The 21,240-nt window shown below is 40.6% G+C and overlaps 1 protein-coding gene across 1 annotated transcript in view; it reads left to right on the top strand.

The window, feature by feature from the left end:
• Positions 1-21,240, top strand: part of RNF217 (ring finger protein 217) — a 70,633-nt gene that overhangs the window by 34,106 nt on the left and 15,287 nt on the right. The window contains exons 2-4 of the mRNA XM_075414117.1: positions 1,726-1,959; positions 9,586-9,750; positions 17,724-17,925. Of these exons, the coding sequence (XP_075270232.1) occupies positions 1,726-1,959; positions 9,586-9,750; positions 17,724-17,925 (601 nt within the window). The remainder of the gene's footprint in view (positions 1-1,725; positions 1,960-9,585; positions 9,751-17,723; positions 17,926-21,240) is intronic.

Here is a 21,240-nt window from a genome sequence, read left to right as displayed (position 1 = left end):
TTCCTGTGCCACTGGCAGGTCTGCCTGCACCCCGAGCCATGGCAGCGCAGGGCACCATGGCAGCAATGCTTGCCGAGGTGTTCGCTGCTGTGCTCTGGTCTGGGATGGGCTGCCACCATCCTCACCCTGCTTTTCTCTCCCTTACACCTAATCTCTTTGCTCTGCTTGAGTTTAGCTACATCATGGAGAGAAGAAAAGTAGTGCAATAGGGATTTTTTTGAAGTCAGGTTGAATCTTGGGGTTTATACCACTTTGTTATCACTGCTCTAATCCTCTGGCTCCTGACTAAATTAATTATCATTTAGTTAGAGCCCATATGGCTCCATTGTAGAGGCAGCAATGACAGGGTTGTGTTGTGTTGTTTTTTCGGGGGTTTTCCTCCTTTTTTAGCCTAAATACTGTATTGGTGAAGTCTCTGACGTATCTTCTGGTATCACTATGCAGCAGTGAGATCTGCATCCAAATCTGAAGTGTTCTATCATATTTAGTGTATTGTTTGGCAGATTCCCGTACTGAAGCCTGCTAAAGAATAAGCAGTCTAGGGGAATGACACTTACCAACCTTGAAACAATAGTTCCTAGAAAGAGATGCTGGTTGCACTATTAAACCCCTTTTTCTCTGAGCAGAGATATTCAGTAAGGAAGGAATTGGGCTGGTGGTCAGCTCCACTTGTACAGTCAACACTCGTTCATTGAAGATTACTTGAGGCAGACACAAACATGCTCAAGCCAGGTCCTTGCAGACTCTCAGGATCCAGCAGGGTTTATTAACTCAAGCTCAGTGCCAAGCAAATGCAACTCTGCTGCTCCCAGACAGAGTAGGATTTGCTGTTTTGGCATGGAGTCCAAGATGTTAAAGCCTGCCTAGTGTGAAAGGTGCAGACCTGGGTCCGGCACAGTTCTTGGATCGAGGAGCTCTGGAAACTCATTGCAGGTATCTGACCATATGGATCAGCTTGAGACCATCAGGGCTCATTAGATCAATAACGGTTTCAGCCCTGTTAACCCTAAGCTGGTTTCTGGTTTTGTTTTGGTCATCTTTTTAGGTTTTTTTCCCCAAGGGTTTTTTTGGGATGTTTTTGTTTTGTTTTTGGGGATTCTTTTGAAACTCGTGAGTTCAGGGAAAATTTATTTGCTTGCTCAACCTCAAGCTCAGCTAACACTTTCTGTGCATGTGGCATGGAAGCAGACTGCAGAGGCACTGAGCTTGCTGAGCAGGAACCAGCTCAGGGCTAGCACCGAGTCAGCTGCCAGACTGATGATCTTATATTAACTTTAATTTCTCTGTGCTGTGATTCTCAGCACGTTTTACAGTGAAACAGTATATAAATGTTTCTATTGCCTGCTTTCTCACAGCCTGTGCGAGCCATGATAGTGGAGCGCTGACAATTACACCTAAAGCATGGAGTCCTGGGTGGGTGCTGCTAGTTAGGACTTGTGTTTTGGTTTCGTGGAGTACATAGTCATGGTACGTACACCGAGACTATATGTTTAATAAAGGCAGTTGTCATAAGGGTAATTAGCTTTTCAGTTTGAATTTGAATATGGGCTCTGGAAAAACTGCAGTGTGCTTGGACTAAGTCAAAATAATTTTAAGACTATATGCGTGATAGTCTGTAGATTGTTATAGTACTTCAAACTAAGTTTCCTCACAAAATTCACAAATGTGTGTGTAACTTTTCCCAGCAAAAGATCATACAGCTCTTCTGGGTTTTTTCATATGCAGGTGCAGCTGGGACAAGCGGATATAAAATGCCCGATCACAGAGTGCAGTGAACACCTGGATGAAACAACTGTCCTCTATAACCTGCCCCACGACGACATCATCAAGTATAAGTATTTCCTGGAACTCAGTCGTATTGACTCCAGCACCAAGCCATGCCCTCAGTGCAAGCACTTTACAACCTTCCGGAGGAGAGGCCACATTCCTACCCCTGCCAAATTGGAGAACAAATACAAAGTGAGCATGCTTGCCAGAGCTGCGGGTTAGATGGCACTGCAGAAGTAGGACATCATTTGATGGGCTTAAAATTAGCTTTCTTGCATCACTGGGGCTGTGTGCAAGCTGTGATTAGGAATATGAATCTGTAGTACATCATTGATTAACTGCTTAATTGATTTCTAACAGTTCAAGCAGTTGAACTTCAGCCCTCATTTCTTTGGCAGCTGGCGTAATTTGGTCCTGACACACTTTTTAATTTAAAGAATGTTTTCTTTCTGACATTAAAACAATATGGTCATGATCAGAAGAGACTGGGGAAGGGGAGTTGCCACTATAACTGATAACTTTAGACACACAACTCTAGCGAAGGTAAGTTTTCCGCGAAACTCTGGGCCAATGAATTCTGGGCATTTATGGTCTTAAGCTGTTGGTTTGCTCCTTCCTTAGAAATAGAGCTGTTGTCAGTCTTGCTGTTTGGTTTTGATTTATTCAGTCCATTACCAGAGGTTAGACATTACTGTAGTCTCATCATTTGCAATACAGATAACTTGAGAAATAGGAAAAAAAACTTTTACAGCATTTTTTTTGGTAGAAGATTTGCTTATACTGTGATTTCAATCAAAGATAAAAAGCAAGAGATTACAGTTAGAAGAAGCTTTGAGCTGCTGAAGGTCCATCTCTGTTCCAGAAGGTGAAGGTTCTGCCTGCAGCATCGTGCTCTGTGTTAGTTTTCCATCTGGTTATTAGATTTGTTGTAGTTAATTTCATGATTGAACTGGCCTATCCTGGACAAACCAGTTCTCCTCAGTAGGAGTTTAGATGACTGTTTAGATAGCCTTAATTACACAGCATAAGATTCAGCCCAATGTGGAGATTAAAAGGTAGAAGGTTGTGTATTCAGTGGACTTGAAACCTTGGTAAAGCTAACTCCGAGTTATGAGCTACTTACGTATATCTATGCAGTGCATGAATTACATGCCACAATGTCTGTTGGACTCATCATTTTCAGATTTTTGGCATCTTATGCATAGGTGGAGAAATTTGAAACTGCAGGTGAAATTCCTTCCACCCACAGCCATTCTCCTTCACCCATCTGTTTAACATTCCCTCAGGTGTAGACAGGATGTTCGGTCCAGGGTAGATCAGGGCGGTGCAGCTGTTTTGTCATGGGATGCTGACTCTGAGAATGTTCCTCAAGGCACAAAATGGGTCATTCTGGCCATCAGTGCTCTTTTATGAGTTAAAATGCTGTACTTAAAATGTTCCCACCACTTCCCTACGAATCATAATCAGAAGGACTGGGAGGCTGTGATATGCGTGAAATAGTGCAAGCCAGGAGCAGCTCCCTGGTGCTGTGGTGATGCATTGTGTGTAGCTCTGATCTGCAGAGCTCAAGTCTCCTCCTGGGAAGAGACTCTGGCAAAATGTGTCCTTTGAGCTATGGCCGGGTGTTGCCTGGAAGAATGTGTAGTTGATGTTGGTCAGAAATATAATTAGGAAGGTGCTAGCAAACAGCATGGATGATTATAGGCCAGGGCTTCAACCTAATCCCTGAACCTGTGTTATTTTCTGGCATAAGTATGGTTTTAATGACATATATTAAGCTTAGCACAAGAAAGAGTTTTGCTGCAGGGATAAGATTTAAAAAGAAGACTATATGTAAGATTGTGTATATGTGAGTAATTACATATACACGTAGCTGTGGACCATTATTATCTCCATTTTCTTGGATTCTAATGTGACTGTATGGTAACTTGTCTGTGCCTTGAATTACAGGCACTTTGGAGGTACAGGCTCATTTTCTTCTGCATATAGCATAGGAGACACCTGACTGGAGACTGGGAGACTCGCATATTCGCATGCAAGCAGTATAAACAGCAACTGCATCAGAGGAATTCTGCTACGGCACTGGAAGTGTTGCTTTCAGAAGAACAGTGTCATGCGTGGGGAAAGTCTACGCACAAGCCTACTAGTAGGATCACTGCACACAAGGGCTCAGTGCCAGTACCCTCGCTTTCTTGTACACCGCAACAGGAAAGTACTTAAATCCAGGAGTACATTTGAAGAGATACTTTTGAAGTCTTATTAAAGGCATTCCTAAAATTTGATACAGTATCTAAATTATAAACTTAACACCTCAATTTAAAGAGGTAGCAAAGTTTTTAGGTAAATTCATTTTCCTTACTACACCTGTTTTGTCAGCTAAACTGATCTAAGCCCAGCAGTTCAGTTTGCTGCTGCTGTTTTTCATTTTTGAGAACAAAATCTTGGTGTGCTATGCATAGAAAGTTAACTGGTGCATGCATGTTGAGAGAGCAGGAGGAGAAGAAAGGGAAAACTTGCTATCCAAACCTTTCTTCTACTAGTGCTACTTAGGACAACACAGTACAGCAGTGTGACTGTTTTGTTTCCTGTGTCAAATATTTGTATCACAAGTCAGGCATTGGAACAGGCTGCCCAGGGAGGTGGTTGGGTCACCACCCCTGGAGGTGTTCAAAAAATGTGTAGATGTAACACTGGGATATGGTTTAGTAGGCCTGGTGGTGTTGGTTTGACGGTTGGACTTGATGATTTTAGAGGTCTTTCCAACCTAGGATTCTATAAACGGATCCATCTTTAAATAAGGAAATACCCCCTGCCCCCCCTCTCTTATGACCTAAATTGGTAGCATAAGACTTGGTTGTGGACAAGATCCTAGTAAACCTTTGGTCAAAGCTGGTATGCCAAAGTGCAAAGGAAATGGGAAAGAATTGAATAACTGGTAGTTCAGTTCCTATGCATGGAACAGACACGGGTTTCACAAGAGTGAGTATGTTGGCTTGTTCTGTGAGGGGTTTTCTGCCGGGGGACGTTCCTCTAAGCCCTGGACTCCACCTGTTGTTTTAATGTTAGTTCTTTGACCTGCCACCTGCCATGAAGAAGCAGTTCTTGGACTCTGTTTCTGCCTTATCAGCCTGTGAAGCTGAGAATGAAGTTTTCTTGTTCACTTCTGTCAAGAGATACATGTCACATAAAAGAAGGGCCTGAGTGCTTGGCTTTGGAAACATAAATGTTTTTTCAATGCAGTTATGTAAACTATCTTTTGTTTCAATTGCTCAAGAGTTTCTGAAACTCATTACTCTAGTAGGAATCTGTACCTGCAAAGATGCTGTGATAGAGTGGATCTGTGTAGTTTCCGCCTTTTTGGTTAAAATCTCATCCATGAGTAGCAGATACCTTCATGGCTACACATCACTTGAGTCTGCCTTGAGCCTGCACTGCTGTGGATGTGGTGACTTTGCTGTACTCTCCCTCTTTGCTCTCAGCTCTTCGTACCTGCCAGCTTGCTTTTGCTCGTGTTGATGTTTTGGTGTCCAGTGGGAGCTGGATCAAAGATCAGCTCCAGTAGGGTACAAGACTTGTTTTGTTGTTGCTTATTTTCAGCTGGTAGAAAAGAGGGGATGGGTTGGTGACAAGGTGGTGGCAGCTGTTTTGGCAGGAGTCCATATTTATTTTGGAATAAAGTGATTGTGTAGCTCTAGCGATTGTAATTCATGTAATCAGTTGCACAATTAATTCGGCTATCCTTTTATATAGCTAGCATTCCACTAAGCAGCAGAAAATCCCAGTAAGCTTTTTGCAGCTTCAGGCTCTCAAAGTATTTTTAATGTGCAGCCAGTTTTTCTATCATCATCTTGCATCGAGCAGTGTTTTCTGTTGCTGCTACCTACCAATTTTGAAAGGTCTTTTCCTGGGAGGTGAGGAAAATGATAGTTAGAATAGTTTGCAGTAAAGAGGCTAGCTAAGAAAATGGAAAATGTTAGCCTCAAAGGTCAGTGTTTCAGAAAGCTGAGAACCAAAAGGGTTAGCATGAGTTGTGTAATCTTTTCTATTTCAGGGGAGACTGACCTCCACATGGCATAGAAGTTTGTGTATACATCCATCCTCTCAATTCTGGTCGACTGAAATGGAAGTCATAAAATAAATGGGAAAGTGTTTGTGTGAGGAAAAACATGATTGAAAAAACACTAGATTAATGTGTCAGGTTTTTCAGATATACTTTGTTTGCTTTGGTGGACTATAATATATTTTACTGCTTTAAGTTATATGTAGGTAGCATTTTTGTGTCCATTTTGATGATTTCATGTACTAATACTGAAGCATAAAGCAAATCATACTTGACTTTTCTTTCAGAAAAACAGAGGAAGTACTGAATAAGAATCTGAAAGACTGCTGTAATTGCCCTATTATATTCCTATTTAAGCACATTGGTGTCACACACTGCATCCAAGTTTGAATAGGTTTAGAGTTTTGGTTTGTGGCCGCTAGTTCCAAGAAAAAAAGGTTCGTAACTACGTAAAAGAACATCCTTTTCTTTGCCTGTTCAATGTATGTTCAGACAGTATTGAACAACAGAGAAGTCAAGTGGCCCATTCAAAATGTGAAAAACACCTACCAGTTCAGTTTTGTGGAAGGTGCTGTCAGGGGCGGCAGGTGGAAGAGGAAACTGGGAATTCCAAACCTGGTGATGAAGTACACAGTTCCCACTAGTTTACTTCAGTTACCAGGTCTGTTCAGGGTGACTAGTGTTATTCGGAGTTCATGTGGTCATAGCTTCATCCTGTATTTCAGTGCTTTTAAGTAATGTATTTGGAAACATCTGATGTCAGTGTGCGTGTATAAGATTATATATATATATCCTGGTGGCTGCTGCTATATTTCTTACAATTATATATATGCTGTAATAGAAAGAAAGACCCTGCAATGAATTTGTGCCACATTTTCACCAGAAAAAAACCCCAAACCAAACACACAAAGCTTATGTTTTAAATTATGTTAGCATTTTGTTTAAGAAGGAAAATTGATCTTGCAGCTTCCTAGATCTGTTGGTTTGGATTTGTATTTTTTAAGTCATGTTACTTCTCAAATGTCTGAATACTGCGACTTGTAAAAGCTTTCAGGTTGCAGAACACTGAATTGTGGCTACAAGCTTCATCTTTGGCTGAGGCATAACAAATACTGAGTAATACAGTGCGATGCCTGCAGTAATCTGTCTTCCCAGCAGTAGGTCACTGTGCATGCATTATTGAAAAACGTAAATTCAAAGCTTGGGGGGTAGGCGTGGGGAAAGGAGGAAAAAAAAAAAGATATCTCCATATAGGACTGGATAGTTGTTAGCAATCTAATCTATTTTGTGCATATTGGTTGCCAAAGGATTGTGGAAACATATCAGTGTTGTGTGTTAGTTTGGTTAATAGCAATAAATATGCTGTTCTTTAGGTTCTTCAGAGTGGAAATTTTCTTCTTTCTTATTAAGCTGTTTTTATTAAGATAATTCATTGGGGAAGCAGAGATGCAGGATAGTGTATTTCCTTTGGTCTAGCGTCTGGTGCAGTAGACCAACAAATCAGAGAAAAGGCACTGGTTCTAGTTTATTGCTTTTGGTTTCTACTTCATCTTGGCCTTAGACCTTACTGTGTTTTCATGCAAAAAGTAGTAATGTTTGTAATCCATGCATTGCAGCTTTAATGTGTTGTTTCCCTACAAACAAGTTTCATTTGTTATTCTTTGCTGGTTTTGTGCTGCCTACCTGTGTCTTCAGTAAGGTATTTCTTTGTCAGGAACCATGTGATAAGTGAAGTTTTCTGTGTGAGGTACCTTACTGCATGCCCTAGCAAAAATGTCACTTTGTAGCTAGAGAAAGCAGCAAGTCATACTTGCACCGGGTGCAGGATATCAGAATTTCATCCATTTGAATATTGCATGCTCTTTGAGTCTGCTTGGTATGAATGAAATGTGTGTATTCTAACACTTAAATGCATGTATGACTTTTTTTAACATTGATAATGACTAGTAGATGGTAACTGACTAAAATGCTGATGTGTTGTACAAGGAGAAAATCTGTCAATTTCTTGATGCTGCTTTCCTTCTTTGCGCTTTAGCCTTGTGCCCAGGCAAAGAATCCTGGAGGGGGAAATGCTGTCTTATGGGTAGTGAGAGAATTATCAGTTCTCTTGACCATTAACTCCCATTCTTGCACTTGCTGATCTGTAGATGTGAATTGGCATAAAGAGGTAAGCTGAAGTGATGCAGTGAGCAGCACATCATGTGGTCCACTATTAAAGGTAAAGTACTTGTTTAAACAGTGCTGCACAGACAGGTACATCACTATACAAATGAAGCTATGACTGTGAGACAAAGCTCCAGTGTTTAAAAAAAAAAAATTTGCTCTCTACAGGTGGAGTTAAAGACAGCCACTGAAAAATGGATCAGCTAGAGTCATAAAAATGCTCAGCTTGAGCCATTGTGTCAATTAGGTTTTAAATGTGAAACATTAAAGGCAAAAACCTAAACGCTATCTCTACATAGAGAATTTGGGGAGTAGCATTAAGGGTAGCAGACGGCTTCATTTCTCAGTCATGCATCAGAGATCACATCAGCTTTGTATTAGCGTTCTAGTAGTGACAAATGTAGGAATTGCACATGTAAATAGTAATTTTGGCTGCCCCCCAGCAAGATACTGAAGGAAGATCTGAGGGCCTGCTTTGAACTCTGACTGGAGCCGGGGGCAGCACACCAGCAGTCCAGTCAGGGTGTCTTGAGCAGAGGGCACAGCAACTGGGGCTGGTGGACAGGACTCAGCAGTCGCTTGGGAGATGTGCCTTCCCATCTTTCAGGCTGAGACATTTTGCTGCCAAACACAGCAGAAATTAAGATGCTGCAGTAGCCTAGATATGCCTGTGTCTAATGTGGCTTCAAGTTCTTGCTTTCCTTAGGCCTCCTACCTGGATGACTGTCTTTCATCAGATAAGCACCTGCAGTGTGCCTCTGTTTGTTACTTCTACAAACACAGCAGCTGCTGCAGCTTTTTTAAAAAAGAGAAAAAGAAAAGCAAGCCAGGCTCTGGAGGAAGACATGATGACGATGGTATCTGTCTGATGTAATGATTTAAAACCCAGGGGGCGGGAAGAATAGATCCTTTTTCAATTTAAGGAGCTTGGCTTGTGGTTTGTGCTGTTAGGTGTGGTCTGTAGCAAGCAGGCTGTTTGGCACAGGCTCAGCTCACCCTTATGCAATCAAGAACGAAAGGAGGTGCCTGGTTTCCAGGTGGTAGTTGTGACCCTTGGTTGAGACCCTTGCTCTTGGCCCCTCTTCCCAGGACCATTTCTAATGTAAGCTTGATAATGCATTCTGGGCTCTGTAGAGCCTCTTCAGAAGACCAGGTACTCCCTGGTAATAGCCTTGGCAGTGAAGTTTATAACTAGAAGACTGAGATCCACTGCGGTGAAAACTGGCTGCTGATTTTTAGGTGATCTCACACACGTACTGGAGGCAACTGAATAAGCCTCCTGGATTTTGCATTTTGGCACTTGAGCCCCACGGTGAATTTGGGAATCAGTTCCTATGCTTACACCAAGCCATCTGTGCTGTGTTTGATTGAGGCCTTTCCTGGCTTTAGCAATTAGTTGCATCTTTTCTTTCTTTTAAAAAGAAAAAACCCAAGTTATCTTCCGCAACTTGTGTTTTTAAAACAGATCCTTCCAAAGGTGTTAGACCTTTGCTGGGCAGCTACTCTCTTAATTGAAGAGCAGTGGCTTTAAAACAGGCTTTCCAGTTGGGTCAGCGCCCAGCTTGCAAACGTGTGGTGTTTTCTCATTTGTACAGATCCAGTGTCCATCCTGCCAATTTGTCTGGTGTTTCAAGTGCCACTCTCCCTGGCATGAAGGCGTTAACTGCAAAGAATACAAGAAGGGAGACAAGCTGTTGCGTCACTGGGCCAACGAAATCGAACACGGGCAGAGGAATGCCCAGAAGTGTCCAAAATGCAAGGTGAGCTGCTCTCCCTTGGCTTGCAGGTAGTGGCTTCAAACCAATTAAATATGTTATTTAAAGTAAATATTTGTAGCTTCTGCTCGGCACTGAAAATGGAATTCACGCTTGCTGTGCAGATTCTTGTGAATGATCCATTGAGAAAAACAGGCCAGATGTTTTACTTGCTGGTTCCCACACTGATTCTGTGGAATCTCTGCATATCAAAGCAGCATTATGGAAATCATAAGAGGGGGCTTTGATGTATACTTATAATGAATGCATGTTGCAGCATAAATTCTTCCTAAAGTGAAGCTTTAAAGAAATATAAAGCTTTAGAGAAATATGATGCCCTCTGTTAGGTTTTCTAATGAGCTTGGGTGAATTCGATTTCTGAGTAAGGCAGAAAGTACTCTATCAACAAGTTAACTAAGGGAGATGTCAAGATTTGGCAAAACCAGAAGTTTTTTAGGATTAAATGTCAGTTCTTCACAAGCCTTTCTATGAATTACCTTAATTTTTAACACTGAAGTGCAGTCCCGCACCCTAAAAATGTCGTTAATCCTTTCCAGGATAGGAAGTATTTCCTGCTACTCAAATGAGATGCAGCAGCCCTGCAGACCCCTGCCCCGGCTGCCCTTAATGAAGGTGGCTGTTATGTTTGTTCACTGGTTTTTGTCACAGCGCTTATCTCCAACTATTGACAGAGTAGTATGTCAAAACCTTGAGAGCACCATGATGGTGGGAGACTGTCCTTTTTTTTGAAAGGCAGTACCTAATCTGAACCTGTATATTGCTCTGCATCTACTTCATGGAGAGGACAAAGTAAGGAAACTGGAACATTTGGTAGGAAATATATATTAAATGGGAAGATTTACTTCTACATCTAAGTTTTGTCACACTTCAAGCTTTACCCTGGGCAAATAAGAGAATGTTTATCGGTTTTCTGAGTATCTTATTTTGGTCTTGGGGAAAGAAATGCCTGTAATGCCATAGCTTGAAACTGAAAGATTTCAAAACACTATGAAAAATTTGGAAAGCTCTGAAATCAGCAGTCAGTTGTATCAGCAGTCAGTTGTTTACCCTTCCTCCCGCGCACGTGTGGCATTTGAACAGTTTTCACAGCTTGCTGTTTGGTAAGAGTTGATAGGTTTAAGCCAGTTCTAGAAAATGTTTCCTTTCTGGGAAGTCTCGCAGTAAATCCTTCTACAAACTTCACTCCTTTTGTAGTGGGAAGTAGTATCTGGTTTTGTTTTAATGCTTGAACTTGTGTCCAGGTTCAGGTTTTATGACAAAGTAAATGATGTAACTATTGAAAGAAGTTGTCCAAAAAATAATGAAGAAAACGCACCAAGCAAAACAGTATGAATGTGGAAGAGCAGGGGGAAGAGGGCTGCTAGCTGGAAAGAGAAAGGAGCTAAAACTGCTAACCCTGACATGTTTGTCCTTAGTAAGTTTTGATTTAAAATGCCAACTGTACAACTCTTTTCACCATCTTTAAAGGAAGAGGCTGGACACTTGAAACTTACGCAGGTGAAGTCGCTAATTTTGAAGCCTGAAATTGCAAGAGTTTGACTATTAACTCCAAAAAGCTTTAGGTTTCTTTTTTTAAAAGAAAATAAAACCTCCTGCATGGTGGGAGGCAGTATGGGAAGTTATGAAACTAGCACAGAAAAAGGACCTTTGTTAACAGTCCTTTCTGGTAATGTGGTATTACAAGTGAGTATTGAAGAGGGAGTTCAACCTTTTCATAAACTGTGTTGCTACCCCAACTCCTGATATTTTTTCTTTAGAGGTGAAAAAAATTCTTCCTGCCTACAACCTCCAAAATGTTTGAATCAACACGTTGTTTGTTTTTAAAGCAAGTTATCAAAAGAACCACTTAGCCAGTGGTTAGTGGTACTGTTCTGTTTCTTTTTTCTTTCTTAATCGGTTATTGAGTAGATAAAAAATAAATCTTACACAACATTCTTCATCAAAAAAGCATTAATAGATGTCTGGGCACGTGGGGATAAACATACCAACTGTTAACAATTTGGAGTCAGGAGGGTTGGAGCTAATAATTTCTCTGCATCTCTCAAGCCACACCCCCTCCCCCAAAAACCTCTATGTAAAATAACACTGAATCACATGACTATCGTATTTCCAAATAAAATAGAGTGACAGAGAAAACAGAGTTGGCAACATGCTCTTTTATTTATTCTTATTCTAGAGCCACACAGGCAATGTTTCAGGTGACTATGTATTTTATTTTGATATGTGCATATAGTTTATTTAAAGAATCTCTTTCATGTTTTGGTTAAAAATTTGTAGCAGACAAAACTGACAAAGAGATTAAGGAAAAGTCAAGATTAAACTGTGATATTCAATCTTTACACTAAAACTGAAGCAAAGTCAAGATTAAATTGTTAGTCGAGGTATTAGTGTTCAATCTTTACGCTGAAACTTAAGCTAACGTCTCTGGGCTAACAGAGCCTGGAGAAGAGAAGGCTCCAGGGAGACCTTATTGCAGCCTTCCAGTACCCGAAGGGGACCTGCAAGAATGCAGGAGAGGGGCTTTTTACAAGGGCTTGCAGTTACAGGACAACGGCTTTGAGCTGAAAGAGGGTAAGTTTAGATTAGATATAAGAAAGAAGTTCTGTACTCTGAGGGTGGTGAGGCGCTGGACCAGGTTGCCCAGAGAAGCTGTGGCTGCCCCCTCCCTGGAAGTGTTCGAGGCTGAGTTGGATGGGGCTTTGAGCAACCTGATCTAGTGGAAGGTGCCCCTGCCCGTGGCAGGGGGGTTGGAATTAGGTGATCTGTAAGATCCCTTCCAACCCAAACCATTCTATGATTCTATGAAATTAAAGGTAGAAACTTCAGTAGAGGTAGATTACTGAGATTGCTTGTAAAATTATTGGTAACTTCCAAAGTGTGATACTGATCACAATGTAAACTGTGACCATACTTTATAGATATCTTCTGGAGATAATAACATATATACACACACAGGCACATATACACACAGACTCTTTCTTTAGGTAGCTGTACCGTGGAGAAGTAGAATGCACAATTATTATCTTGTCTGGGCATGCAGGTAAGAAAATGGGAACACTCTTATGATGTGTCTGCATGTGTGTATATATAGGCAGATCCTTAGGCAAGTATTCACAGGTTTTTTTAGTGGTTTTGGTAAGTGCCTTGAAAGAATATAATGCTTCGCAATATGAATGCTAACGGCACTGTTAAGCTCAAACTTGATCCTGTAGGTGGATACAGCTTTAGCACACCTGATAGAAATAGCTTATATTTACCTGCTTTCTCTGAATACGCTTTCATAAGCAAATAAATGTTATGCACTGTCAAAATATGTAATTGTAGATTCATTCTGTGACTATATATCGGTATGGAAATACTACAAAATACTATTTTTTCAAAACCATATCTGAATTTTGACATTTTTTGTTTTTAATAGCGCCTCTTCCAAATTTATTGTACACTATTTTGAGAAGCTCCGGATAGACCACTTTTTTCAACAAGACCTGTCCAGAAAGTGCTGGTCTGGTTCTAGAAGGGGCTGGCTAATGAGTGTATATTTGCTATGTATTACTAGATGCCTTTTCTTAAAATCAATAACCTGATTTGTCTTTCCCCGCTAGCTTCAGGGTTTTATTTTTTACATTTTCATGCAACAACATGTTTGTGGTGGAATGCCATTTTTCGACAAGTGTTTTTACAGTGCAACAAACCAAGGAAGTACTTCAGGTTGTTGTTATCTTACCATAAATTTCAAAAACAACACTGTCTGAGAAAACATCAAACAGCAGCTCTAGCTTAGAAAGCTTCGAACAGCAGCAGAAATTTAAGTAAACAAGGATGTCAGTGCAAATCAAGGAGTATCTTATCTGTGGATTCACTGTTCTGATTAATCTGAACGTTATCAAATGACTTGGGGCATAGTTTTTGAAGGTGCTCTGCAAATTATTTCTCATCCTGTGGAGGGGAGAGAGCCCTTGCTTGTATATGAAGGATTAAAGCTGTGCACCAGGTTTCCTTTAGAAGGAGTGGAGGAGAAATAGCCACTCTCACCCTCATCTCTTGGAAGCAATTTCCCTGGAAGATTTCTGTAAGAGTGCATAACAAGCAGAGGAGGTAAAGTGTGGGTCTGAAACAGCCACTGTGCTACTTCAGTTGTTTCCTTCACTGAGCTCTGTGTGCACTGTTGTTGGCATGTAATTTTCACCCCTCTTGTTCTGGGAGCCATTCTTGGGTTTCTGAATGACTAAACCTTTCCCTGTAAGGTGAGGGTATGTCTTCGGGTTTGAGCAGGCTCTGTGTGCAGGGTGAAGCCAGTAGCACTGGCTGAATGCTTGGGGACAGAAACTGGGCTTGCAGTCCTCGTGCTCTCGCCTTGCCTCCTCCGCCCTCACCATGCTGCTGGGGAGCCTGCGCTTGCAAGGCACCGAACCCACAGTGAGCTGCATTCCTGGCCCCGCGCATTCCCCCGGCTGCCTGCTGCGTGTCGCGGTGCTGCCCATGGAGCAGAACACTTGTGCGATATCTGACCCATTGGTCATCACTTTCCCAAGCGATAGATTTGCAATCCATCTCTGTCAGTGGATTATCCTCAGGGGAGGGAGGCACGTCCGTGTGAACCAGAGCTGAGGTTGATCAAGTGAGATGTCATGTCTTGGGCATGAAAGCAGCCTGACTGAATCGTACAAAGTTCATCTGGCATTGTCAGTCTGCGTGCATATGGTAGGGAGTACAAGCCTCACACATAAGACTTGGGTTTCTTTATTTAATTTTTTAATGAAGTCTCTGGGAAGGTTTTTTGCACAAAAAATACAGGCAAGTACAACCAGTTGTTCCAAATCTGCAGCTCTTGAAGACAGTTATGTATATGCAGATAAATATTCACTAAAAAAATTTAATACTTTTTGAAGAGGCAAAGATAATGTACACACAATTGCAATATGTGTCCATAGGAAAATAAATCCGTTATCAACTTCTTTATGTTTTAAGAGGACAGTAAGTGTGGAGGATTTAGAGCAGAAACAAGCAGATACAGGAATGACTGGAGTGGTGCCTGGCTAACTGGAGCTGGGATGCTTCTAGGAAAGCGTGCGTAGGAGAACGGCAAGCAGTGTCCAAGAGGTGGGTGTTTCTGAAAGGTGTTGAGAGTAGGATTTATAAAGCTATTGCCAGCAGCTCCTTGAAGTGCTTACTACCAAAACAAATTAATTTTTGAAATGTGTAGTAGTTCTGGTATTACTGTTTGCATCTAGGGTTTTAATAGGCTCCAGGCTTGTAAAGATTTTCCATTAGGATGGATGATAACTTAGTAGATTGGGTTGGTAAGTTGGAGAAGATAGAAGAGAATTCAACAGTCTTGATTTGAAAAGAAAAAAAAATAGTTACATTAATCTCATAAGATCCAATTCCATCATTTACATTTTAAGATGGAGATATGTCACTGTATCAGCAGATAAGAAAGGTATCTCTAAAATTACAAATATTACAAAATTGCTGTCTGAATTTCAGTCCCCTGAAAAACTAACTGGAATTTAATGTTAAAGGTAATTTGTTAAAATACACCAAGGCCCTATGTGCAAACTCCACAATTTGGAACTAAATTTCCTTCAGTTTAAGTTAATCAATTGGGAATTAAATGAAATAAACTATGGCTCCATGAGTACGGTCAACATTTTTGTGATAGCAAACCTGGAAAGTAAAGGCAAAAGTCAAACTGACAATATACATTTTAGAAGAAAAAGTGCATAGCTTAAGTTATGCTTAAGTTGGTATGATATTGGGTAGACTTTTCTCCTTTCCACCTCGCTTGCAGTAAATGCTTAAATGTGAAAGTTTTGAAGTCAAGTATCTTACAAAGCTCATCAGCAATAGTATTTTTTCAGGTCCTTCTGGAAAACAGGGCACCTATGATACAGGTGAAGGAATGACGCAGATGAGCCAAACAGCAAGTTTCCTCAGGGCAGAGGGGCATAACTGCTTCATCAGTCTGTTTGTGTCCCTTCTGTGGGATGAACGCAAGTCCCCTACTTGCCTACTAGAGAGTAACATTTTATAGCCCAGTCCTCTCTTTTTCTGAATGCCTTTCCCCTCTTGTGCTTAAAAGAAGCATTTGGAAATGTAGAAATATAAATCCTGAAAGTGCTATCCTTTGTACAACGATGTTGGCGGGTGTACTTGGAGCTACTTTTTAACTATATCTGCCCTGGAATCTTTTACTGAAAGAACTGCTGGTGGAAAACATCAGTTTGTTACATGTATGAAGTGTCAGTTTCAGTAGCTGTTTGGGTGAACGAGATTTCTCACATCCCAGATGAACCCTGATCACTACCAAACACGCTTGACCCTTTCAGAAATGTCAGATACCCCAGGAGTCATGAGCATCTACTGACCATTCCTGTGTACCTGGGACGATCATGGAACAGATCCTCCTAGAAGCTCTGCTAAGGCACATGGAAGACAGGGAGGTGATTCGGGACAGTCAGCATGGCTTCACCAAGGGCAAGTCCTGCCTAACCAACCTGGTGTCCCTCTATGATGGAGTGACTGCATCAGTGGACAAGGGAAGAGGTCCCTTCCAACCCAAAGCTATTCTGTGATTCTGTCTCTTCAGGTCGGAGTCTTTGGTTGTCCCTGAGCTTTCAGCATCTCTGGTGCTTGCAGGGCAGCTGAGTTCTGATGTAGTGTCTTTACCTGTACCTCCCTGCAAAATAAATACATGTAGATATGGATAAGAGTTTCAGGAGTCATTCATTCATCACAGATTTCAACAAGTAAAATTCCAATTGGATGTAAGGATGGGGGGGGGGGAATGTTCCCAGGGAGGGTGGTGAAGTGTGGGACAGGTTGCTCAAAGAGGCTGTGACATACCCATACTAGGAAATTTTTAAGATCTAGCGGGACAAGGCCTGGAGCAATCTGATCTGACACTGAAGTTAGCCCTGCTTGGAGCTAGAGGTTAAAATAGATGACCTCCGAGGGTCAATTCCAACTTCAATTATTAGTTAACTTTATCTGCTGTTCCATTGTGGAGCGTGGTCTCAAGGGGGTGGGGAGGGTCTTCAGCAATTTTGTGAGCTAGGAAAACTGTGTTTACCACCCTGTTAGCTATAATTTTAGTTGGCAAGATTTAGAAGTAGTTGCGTAATCATAGTTGATTTAGTGAAATACTCAGCCCCAGGACTACCATCTCTCCTAAGACTCTCAGAACTAGAAACTAAAACTGAAACCTTAAAAAATCTGTACAAAGTAGATAAATATACCAGTTTTGCAGAAGAGTACATGGAGATTCAGGAATGCAGTTATTTCATGCAGGTGAACAGCAGAAAGATGGGTGTAGAACCTAGGCAGCCCAGCTTGATGCTCTACTGCGGGCATTGTGAAAGCTTGGCGTAATTCTTATACGGTTTGTGGACTTTTTTTTTTTTTTTTTAACCAAAAAAAAAAAACACCCCAAAACCCATTTTTCAAATCATTCACTCTAACAGCAGAGCCTTTCTGGCATTTATTACAAAATGCCAAATCAAAGTGGGGCCACAGGTGGCATAAGAGGGAAGCCCAGCTGTGGAGGGGTCAAAAAGAGTTCGTAACTATATTTACTGTGCTACCTTTATTTTTAGTAATGTGTGGTACTAATACATCTAAGTAATAAACAAGTTTTCAGTAAGGGCAGGGATCGCTCAGACTCTCATCTGATACAAAGGGTGTTTAAACAGAGAAGGAAAATTATATAGAAAAATACGAATGGAAATCTGAAAACAACTATAACTCATGTCTGATGCTCTGAAACATGCCTCAGGAAATCATTATTGTTGTAGGACAGCTGCAGTATTAATTAATGCAAATACTGAGTTAAGCAGGGGGTTGCTTACTGTGACTTTCCATCTGATGCATCAACTGTACCGGGTAGTGCCTACTTTCCTGTGCTTAGGGAGGAGGGGAAAAAAAATAATCTTTTCTTTTTCTTTCTTCTGCTCATAAAGATCCACATCCAGAGAACAGAAGGGTGCGACCACATGACCTGTTCACAGTGTAACACTAATTTCTGTTACCGTTGTGGGGAGAGATACCGCCAGCTCCGGTTCTTCGGAGATCACACATCAAACCTCAGTATCTTTGGATGCAAATACCGCTACCTCCCCGAGAGACCACATTTAAGGAGATTAGTGCGAGGCTCTGTCTGTGGTAAGCGGATAAATGTTCCTTGTGGAGAGCTGCACAATGAGGTGATTGGGGGGGGGGTGTCAATAATAGTTAAATAAAAACTAGTGGTGTAAAGTATCGGATGGGCAGCCTGTTGTTTAGTTATGTAAAAGGTGGTTTATTAAATGTATCTAAAAATATAGTATTTGCAGTTACTTTTTCAGTGGACTGTGTATGAATAAGTACGGTGTCCCCTTCTGCTAGCTTCTGTTTCCTAACGTTTTTAATAATACATAAGCAAATTGGAAAAATACTCTCAATATACATGTAGTTGTCTGTGATTGTTTTTCTAAAAGAATATAGGAGAAATGTACTGGAGCAGGAACCTTTTTTAAATGAACTTCTGTCAAGGATCTGTTTGAATAAAGCGTTGTTTGGATTTGAACCTGGTCTGCGTTTGAAAAACCAAATCACTCAGGTTTGGCCATTTAAATAGGAGGACATTCATCTTTTAATTGTTAGCTTTGATTCACCAGCTAAAACTAAATACAACTATATACGTTAATTTCTCTCAGAAGCAATATGATGCGAAAAGCTTGACTTTTTTATTTAAAAAGAAAGGCACTCCTGATTTGCTTTTGAACCAGAAGTGTACCTGTCTCAACCGATAGAAGCACAAGAAAAATAGATACCACATAAAGTAATAATCTACTTTGTTATCTTGCAGATGCATTAAGTTCAGTCATTGTAGTGAGTTTACAGCACGTAAAGGTATCTACAACATTATAGCAAATGGTTGCGTTGTCAGAAATTGAGGACCTGTTAAGGAAAACAGGACTTTTTGTATTTTGAATTAAGGCATAGAGCTTGAAGATGACTTGGAGTTCACCTAGGGTGAGGAAATGCTTTGAGCTTATCGATTGGTGATGCTCAAAGTAGAGGTAAAGGTAATGGAATGAATGCATGGAAAGAGAAGTCAGCAGACCTACGGTGAAAAAAACACTCCTGAGCCAAACATGTTCCAGTATGAAAACTAGGTGATTTGCATTTTAGAGTAACATAAGAGTTGGCATACAAACTCATAGGCCTGGCAATAAGAATGCCAGTCTTGCTGCCCAGCAGAGTTGTGGGAGACTCACAAACCTGGAATGCTTGTTTAACAAATGGCAGTAAGTCATCCAGGCCCATTAGTTTGACCTCAGGAACTCAGAAGGCATTAGAACAGACTTTGAGGGAGGTGAATTAGAGATACAGAAATAAATAGGAAAGTGGATAAAAGTTCAAAATGATTGGATGTGCCTTCTCTGATATATTTTTGTAGAGATGAATTCCAGCACATGAGAGTAAATGTGGAAATGTATATATGAGTTAAAGTCCAGTGGTGCAGATGTGTATGTTTGTATATATAAAAACATGCATAGAGAAGGTATAAGATATCTTACTTTCATTTCCTGTTTGCAAATGTAGTTGTGGTTTGTCTTAATTAGTAAACAAGAAAGCTTAGCAAATCTCGGAGCCTCAGCTTAAATTTCTCATACGGTTTTCTGATAATTTTTTTTCCCCAGGACTACCTCTGTCCTACAGTGTCATTTCTTACAGGAATGGTCATCACTGGAATAGAAACAGAGCTAGCTCAACCTGCCAGCACATGTAGTAATTGCCCTCATTTTTAAAATAGCTTGTTAACACCCAAGTTGACAATGATTCAAAGAATTTTGTGTTCCTACTCATGACCTTAAATCCCTGTCATCTCTAGAGCTCTAAATTTTAATATTGATCCTCATACAATTTATAAATAGCTACCAAAACACTCCAGAACCCTAACAGAACTCACACAGGAAAATCAAAAAATAAAAGCTTAAACAATTTACATCAGATTAGAATTCAGGAGTTCAGCCCACTGCTCCTCCTCTGTTGGATTAGATTTTGGCTATGACTGGCATACGTGAGCCAGTCTAGATTTTTTTTTTTACTTTTTTCCATGCATACACACATGTGGCTGTGCACACATTTTTTTAAGAAGGCATTATATTGTAAGATTATATCTCCTGACATTTTTCTTTCAAGATGGCATAATCCCTGTGATAGTATCACTTCAGTTTGTGAATTCTGCCCTCTTGAATCATAGAAATTTGGCAAGATCAGCTATCCTTGTAAAACCTCAGCAGAGTTATCTGTGCCTCTTCATTGGATGAATGTAAAGGTCTGCCTAGTGAGTTTGTCCAGAGCAGTCAGTTAGAAATAAGATGTCACTCTCTATGTATTTCCACTAATCATTGTTTTAGACACTTCCTTAGTTGAGGTTTCTATCTGAATCTTTGCTTAATAACTATCAATAAATGCATCCTTCACCATTTTATACAGTTCTTAAGTTTTGGCTTCGGCAACATCTCTGGTAGGGGCTGTAGGATTTCACTATGCGTTGTGTGGAGAAAGTACTTCCATTTCTCTCTGCTTTTATTGATTCTTGATAATTTCATTGGTTACTTCTGTTATCATGCAAGTCAGTAAATCATAATAGCTTGCTTACCTTCTCAAATATTTCTTTTACAGACCCTCCCTCGGATTCTTCTTTGTCATGATCTTTGATTTTTTTGGGGGGAAAGGTGGATTTTTGGCTGCTTTGTTTTGAACTGAAGCTTCCTTGTCTTAATAATTTAAGATCAAGTTGAAAATCCAGAAATGTTTAATTCCAGTTAGGGATCATACCTAGGCTCAGAGATGTCCTGGTAGCTAGAACTGAAGATGTAAATACATTATGGCTTTATCAGGAAAGAGAGGAGCGTTATCATTAGTGGGTGTTACTGTACAAGCCTGGGTTTTGGTTCCATTCTAAGGGTCAGCAGTTAATGTTAGAAAGAGGAGATGGTAGTAGAGAGGCTATTAGAAACATAGTTAGTAACATGTAGCAAGAAGTAAAGGTTGCATTTCCTGTAGTAAAATGCCTCTGCTAGTTAGCTAAGTAGTGGAAATTAGGAGGATGTTGTCTTGGCTGTCAGGGGGAAACTGATGAGGTGTTGCCTAGATAAATTTTCTTCTGTGCCTTTTTTTACTTTCTTGCTATGGAGAGGAAATACTTCTTTAAGTAAATGCAGTGATTCTGTAGCCTTGTGCAGTGAAGGTTTTTTGGCTTGTTTCTACGAAATCCGGGTGGGTGAGGTGTGTAGAAAGAAAAGAACACTTCATGGCAGGCTGGCATGCGAACATGGTTTCTGTTGAGAAGCAAGTGTTTGTGCCTACAATCACAAACTGTTCTGTAATAAAAATAAGGGAAAAGCATTTATGGCGGCATAAATTTAAACATACTTTTCTTCATAAACCAATGGTTTTTTGAAGGTAATAGAAATCACAAAGAGA

This window comes from Opisthocomus hoazin, chromosome 2 (genome assembly GCF_030867145.1).
Source record: "Opisthocomus hoazin isolate bOpiHoa1 chromosome 2, bOpiHoa1.hap1, whole genome shotgun sequence".
In the NCBI taxonomy this organism is placed as follows: domain Eukaryota; kingdom Metazoa; phylum Chordata; class Aves; order Opisthocomiformes; family Opisthocomidae; genus Opisthocomus; species Opisthocomus hoazin.
This window is presented reverse-complemented; position numbering and strand designations above follow the sequence as displayed.